General features: G+C 43.5%; 1 protein-coding gene across 3 annotated transcripts in view; it reads right to left on the reverse strand.

Annotated features, from left to right (window-relative positions):
- The window catches only part of TBC1D8 (TBC1 domain family member 8), a 50,550-nt gene extending 44,010 nt beyond the window's left edge, over nucleotides 1-6,540 (reverse strand). For all 3 annotated transcript variants that reach the window (XM_062601605.1, XM_062601606.1, XM_062601604.1), the window contains exon 1: nucleotides 6,364-6,540. In XM_062601605.1, the coding sequence (XP_062457589.1) occupies nucleotides 6,364-6,490 (127 nt within the window). In that variant the 5' untranslated portion in view covers nucleotides 6,491-6,540. The remainder of the gene's footprint in view (nucleotides 1-6,363) is intronic.
- Nucleotides 6,541-6,967: the final 427 nt, after the last annotated feature.

Genomic DNA, 6,967 nt, shown 5'->3' on the forward strand with positions numbered 1-6,967 from the left:
CACACCACATTTGAAGATAAGCACAGACAATGTTAGATTTCAGCAAGAAGGCCTAATGCTTCAAACATTTATTATACTGTGGAAATATAAACATTCAAGCCCTTAAAATACTTCTAACATATGCTTTGCCAGATCAAACGTTGGCACCAGGTAAACTTTTTTGTTTTGTTTTGTTTTTTTAAAATCTGACACGTAAAAATGAATTGAAACAAACTGTTTAAATGTTATTCCTTAGTCTCAGTGCTCCACAGGATGCAGGACTCAAAAATATCCCAGAAAATTAAGGGTGTTTTGATATTTTACTTTGGAGTTTGGTGACCTATTTGTTCTGTGATTTTCATATTCTTGGGAATTAATTTGTTGATATGCCTCTCGTATCGAATGACAGTATGGGGAGGGAAAGTCAACAATGTAAAAAAAAAAATCAGAAGAATCATGCACCTACCATCTTCAGGTCATGGAAACCACACTGTACCCCTAAAATACTAGTTCATACTGTTATAAAATAGTATTTCTTCTCATTCTCTGTTCTTTTGAAACCATTTTTTTAAGAATGCTATTGCCACAGAATTCTTGCAGCTGTTTATCTCAGTCTACTGTCACGTCATTAAAAGTCACGTTTAGATTAGGCCAAGCCTATTTTTATAGCCCTGAAGGCCACAGAGCCAAATGCTTTGATTCTCATGTTACAAATCCATAAATACAGAATTGTTTTCTACCTGAAAATTAACAAGAAGGTGGGATACACAAGCTGCTGCTTGTAGTCCCCTAAATTACTAGGATATAATACATTATTCTGGGTACTATCACAAAAACCATCTCTCTCCTCTTTGGTAGGTGCTGTAAATAACAGAGAGAGAACAACCTAGCATTACTTAAATTCTGTCACCACAGATATGCTCAGTTATTTTCCTGTCTTTTTATGCTTAGTTTAGCCTCCAAAATATTTTTAAAAAGGTTATTTTAACTGTTTACTGGTTTACAACGCTGAACAGGCTACTGACCGCTCTGTAAGCAGATAGTTCAGACACCTCTCTCAGTACACAGGTATATCATTGCCTTAAATATCAATGCTTAACACAATGGTCTCTTCTTGGTGCATGCCTCTGCACTGCTTTTCTTTTCAGCTTGCCCATCTCAGCACTGCTGTGGCTTATAAGCATAAAATACAGAAGTCAAGTTAAGAGAGCCAAAGTGGCACACAAAGAAAGCACAGGGTTCAGGTGTCAGGACCTGGTGTTTGGTTTCCTAGTTCACAGTCAGAGTCAGGGCCTTCCTCCTTCAATCTCTACTTCCAACTCAGGCCTCCAGGCCAAACTCCTTCATGGAGAAGTCATCTATTTAACAGATGGTTTCTAAGCATGTTTCTTTTCTTTTCTTTTTTTTTTTTTTTTCTTTTCTTTTTTTCTTTTTTTTTTTTTTTAAAGAAAGCTACATTAAAATAAGAAAAAAAAAAAAAAAGGTTGAAGTGAAAAACCTGCTGATCTGAATTCCACTCGCAGGCAAGGCTAGATAACATTTTGACAAGAGTCCAAGTTTTCACTAAACTATTTGGATTTTCCCCCTCCTTGTGAAAGGTTTCAGGGAGAGTTCTTCCTTAAGAAAACAAAGACATAAATTCAGATGCTGAGCACTAACAAGTATCTTTTATTAACATTACTATTGTGACATTTTCCTCCCCTGAAACTACTACATTTATTTTTAATAAATGTTTCTTTAATTATAGATCAAATGTAACCTTTACCAGTCAGCAACTTGTTTTGGTATCTCGGACATTTTAATACCAAAAGGTAACTTCCCCTGATGCTGATAGGCAGGCTTTACTGAGGTCCTTATCAGGACAGCTCTTTTAATAAGCTGCCCATCCTGCCCTTCACCAAAGTTATAAAGACCCTTCCAGAAGATAAAAAAACTTTATGGGAATATTCATTTGCATTCTCTACTAAAAAAACAAGACTTGACCATAAGTCTAACTTACAAACTATTTGTCTTCTTACGCTACAGTGTAATAAATGGGAGCAATCGATATGGAAACTCAGCTTATTCATGGAGAACTCTCAATTTATGCAGTCTGCTGGGTTTTTACTGCCATAACGGAAGACCTCCTTAGGTATATCTCCAACAAAACAAAGATATAGGATGTAACCATGTAACAGGTCAATTGCTGCTTTTCTCCAAAACACATTGTATTATGAAACTATTTATCTTTGGGAGAGTGGCAGGACTAACAAAAGCTGCTGTATGTAACATGATCATTATGCTGTTTGGACTGGAGAGAACAAAAGAGCAGCAAAAGATCTTTTACTTTGTGTTTAATTTCTAGAAAAGGACATAGAGCTTATTAATAAGTATTTTTCTGTATACATCAGAAAAATAAAATCCAGACAAGGGGAAATAAGTTCTGTTACTAATCAGCTCTCCACAACCAGAAGGAGGTGCTCTAAAGATCAGTATGAAAACTATCACCTTAAAAGAATTTTTTTAAGAGAAAATAAAACCCTAAGATGAGGAGTTTACTTCAGCTAATGGTATATGGCTCAAGTACGTGTATTTATCACATCTGTTTTTATTGAAGGAATAATAAAGATCAAATTCATATACTACAGATGCCTCTTTTTGCCCATGTGTTATTTGATATTTAAAGTTATGAATAGTAAAGGCTTATATGAGCCCAAGGAGAAATGGCTCTCTCTTCATTATGTTCATCCACCAAGAATTAAAAAGACCGCATCCATCTTGGAATGTGCCCTCAGCTGAAAGCTTTTGGAGGCTGGGAAAATACTAGGAGAAAGTATCATAATTAAATTAAAAACACAGGTAAAACAGGAGCAATTCATAACCTTTTATCAATCTTTAACTTCTTGGTTGAAATAAAATTACTGCACCTCAAAAGGTAAAGACAAAATCTGCTTGAAACAAAGTCTACAGACTTCAGAGGTCTTAAACCTTATTTCTAAGAGGGAAAATTCACAAGTATTTAAGAGAATCTTAAGTGGTTTTGTTATATATACACCAAGAGTGTGTAATTTGAAATACTATGTAAACAGAAACTACTTGGGAAGAGTGAAAAGTTGCTCTTAATCCAGTGCCCATGACAAAAACATTCCCAATAGGTCACAGAACAAGCAGTCTTGCTGTCAAAACTCAAAAAGCTAATCTAATCAAACAGGAAGCTAAAAGGAGCTTTCAACATCCCCTAATAAAAATGAAAGTAGCAACACTGATTCACTTACAAGCTAAACTATCTTGCATTATTCTACCATAAAGGATTTGACAGTATTTTTGGCTACTGATGACATCTCAAATTCATCATTAATACATAAATTCAGAAGTGACTGTCATCAACTATACAGATCCAACTAACTTAGACCTATGGCATGGTTATATCATAAGTCTTTCTTTTGTTGGGAGATATCTAAGGAGGTCTTCCATTACAGGAATAAAAACCCAGAACTAACAAAAATTGCTGAGTTAAATCATTCTAAGAATTCTATAATTTAAAATTAGTTCAAAATTAGCAATTAATTAAAAATTATAATTCCATTTCTACAGATGAAGTGTTCTAAAACATTACCAATTTCCTTCCTAAGTCTCTGATCCAACAAAGCTCTCAAGTAGAGACACAGATTAGCTGATAGTGTTAAACATTTACTTGAAAAGTCTAACCCTGGGGAAGACAGAAAACAGAATTATACTGGTCAGATAATGAATAGATAAATACAACCTCCATTATTATTGTACCTACTGTTTGCAAGCCCAGTGTACATTCAGTAAATGCCCTAGAACACAAATTAAATAACAGTAGTATATACAGTCTCTCTCTTACAAGCACCTGCTTGTAAGATTGTTTGATTGATTCGAACACACTATCCAAAGAAACACAGACATGGGAGAAAAATGCTTTCATGTGACGCACCTTCACTAGTCCATCCTTCCAGAAATGAATCTGCACAAAATGTACCCTCCAGCTGTGCTAATTCACTTTTATATAATGGACAAAATGCCCTGGTAAGGAGAAAGAGGAGAGTATAGTCCTGGAAGAAAAAACATGCAAATACAAGAATAGGGCCATAAAACAGATGTCCCCACATAGGCTCAGTGAAAATATTATGTAATAATATGCACAAGGACAGCTCAACTGTCACCTGATTCTGCCACTACTCTTCCACTTTGTTTAAAAGATAAGGAGGTCATGGGTGGACAACTGCATCGTCTGCACACGCAATCTATGAAATCTAGTTTTCTTGGTAGTAGTAGGCTTTTTTTCCCCTACTTTGTTCCCACATGGAATCTCAGACTAACAAAGCCTGAGTATATACTTCAACCTACTCCTTAATGGTGAAGCTAACTCCTTACTGAGTCATCTGTTTTCATGAAATGTACAGGATCTTCAAATCTCCAAAACTTTGTCAAATTTAACTGAAACTGGCCAGAGCTCAAGTTACTAGAGGGGAAGGGAAAGGAAAACAGATACAGATAATATTCTCACTTAAGCTTTGTTTTCCCAGTAAAGCAAACAAAATGTCCTAACCTAGGGCTCTACAGCTTGCTAGACCATATTGTGAAATACAGTAATATTTTATTAACCTTTTCATCTGGAAATTTCAAAAAGATAAGTGTCTCTATACCCTTGTATGGTAAAAATCATGAGGTAACTTTTGCACTGAAAGGGAACAGATTTACCAGTAAAGTCAAATTGGTTTGCAGCTCCAGTCTCCACTGTGATTGTTCCAAGCATAAATAACAAAAACAAAAAAGGTTACCTGTCTAACTCCAGCTACGCTTAATGCTCCCCCACACTTATTCTGCTAGAGGATGCTAATTTCTAAGTCCTTTTAAATATCCGCATTTAAAATGATTTAAGAGTATCAGAATTTAAGGTTCTCTCAGAAAACTTCTTCTGATGGTAGAAAAAGAATAGGAAGAAGGGAGACAGGAGTGGTTCTTTTCAGTTAACCAAAAGAGATTTATGTAAGCTTGTGCACTGTAGATTCAGCAAAATGATTCACCTGAAACTTAACCAGACAGAAAAGCGGTTGATTTTGTTTCAAGCTTGCAAACATCTGCCACAGAAACCTTAGGCATGAAGAGTTAACGTTTGTTAACTCGTCTCATCCTCATGACCTGGACCTAAATCAAACAGCTGTAAAAGCAGACTATTTTAAATCTGACAATTAATCCACGTCCTCCCAACAACCACTGAAGAGTGGCCCGTCGGGTTCACACAAGGCGCAGGGGAAAACAGGAGGCTAGACAGCAAGGCTTCCACTGACTTTCTCAGGGCTGGGATTTCATCAGTGATACACTGACAACCAAGCGCAAATTAAGTTTCATGCTCCTTTATGACTCCACAACCAGTACAAACTGCAATTAAAAAACAGAAAGCGAGAGGGAGAAAAGAGAGAAAGCAAGCACAGAAAACAATATTACCTTCTGGCATGGGTTAATAGCAATAGCAAAAGTTTTTACTAAAATAAAAAATAAACCAGATAATGCAGCTTTATTTTAATAAAATGTCTTTGAAAATCCCTGATCATTCTTTTAAATACATAAACCATTAGCAAAAATTCTGTTTTTTTTTTTTTTTTTAAGGGCGCAGAAAAACATTCTAATCTGCTTTTAAGCAAGAATTAAACCGGCAGAAGCATGTTATTTCTCCAAGGCACTGTTTTCTGTTTTGGTTCACATCAGGTTGCTAAGGTCTCCGCGCCAGAGGTCTGCCCAAATTCCGGACCCAGCCACGGCACCAGCGCAGCGGCACACGGCTCCCGCCGGGGCCAAGCGCGGCTTTACGCCGCTGTGAGGGGGCTCGAGCCGACCCTCTCCCCTCCGCCTGTACCCCCGGCCCCACGGATCTCGGGGATCTCCGCAAACAGCAGAGCTGCGTGTAAGTAACCCCGGGAAAAGAAGAAAAAGAGAGAGAGAAGGAGGAGGAGGAGAAGAAGAAAGCCAGCATCCGTTTTTCCGCCGGGGCGGGCTAACAGCCCCCCCACCCCCACCCCCCGGCGCGCGCGCGTCCGTTGGCCGAGGCGGGACGCGCGGCCCGCGCGCAGGTAACGGCCGCCCCGGCCCCGCACAAAGGGGCGCAGCCGGCGGCCGCTTACCGCCGCGCCGCCCCCCGCGGGGCAAGGCAGGGGCGCAGGCCCAGGCCGCTCCGCGCCCGCTCTGCCCTGCGCCGCCGAGCCCCGGAGGCGCCCTCGCGCCGCGGCGCCCCTCGCCCGGAGCCGACCAAGCGGCTGCTCCCACCGGCCGCCCCGGGGCCGCCAAGTTACTTGGCGGCGCGGCGGGTGCGCGGGGCGAAGGCGGCGGCGGCGCGGGCGGCTGCCCCCGGCCCTCCCGCCCGCTCCCCCGCCGCCGAGGTACCCGTGAAGCGGCCGCCGGCGTCGCCGTGGCCCCGACGCCGCTGCAGGATGAAGTAGCCGCTGCTCTTCTGCGTGACCCAGAGCTTGAGGGCGTTTTTCAGCAGCACCTCCTCGGGCTTCAGCCACATCTTCCCCCTCGCCGGCGCTGCCCCGCGGCCGTCCGCCCGCCCGCCCGACACTCGGGCCGGCCGCGCCGCGCCGCGCCGCTGGCCCCCGCACCCGCTGCCGGGCCTCCCGGGTCACATCGCCCCCCGCGGGCGGCGCGGCGCGGCGCCGGCTCCCTCCGCGCGGGGCCCGGCCGCCGGGAGGGGCCGGAGGAGGGGCCTGCCCGCCGCGGCCCTCCCCCGCGCTCCGGCCGCTTTGTGCCGCCGCCGCCGCCGCCGGCTCTTCGTCCCCCCACCCCCGCCCGCGGTCGAGGCCGAAACCGCCGCCGCGGCCCGGGCCCCGGTCCCGGCTCCGTCGCGCAGTCATCGGCCGTTCTGCCGGGCAGGGCGGCGAGGGGGCCTGCGAGCCGGCCAGGCCCCACGGCACTCTTGGCCCCACAGCGCCCGGGGGCCAGGGCACCCCAGGCCCCACGGCCCCAGGGGCTGGCAGCACAGCAGGCC

This window comes from Rhea pennata, chromosome 1 (genome assembly GCF_028389875.1).
Source record: "Rhea pennata isolate bPtePen1 chromosome 1, bPtePen1.pri, whole genome shotgun sequence".
Classification (NCBI taxonomy): Eukaryota; Metazoa; Chordata; class Aves; order Rheiformes; family Rheidae; genus Rhea; species Rhea pennata.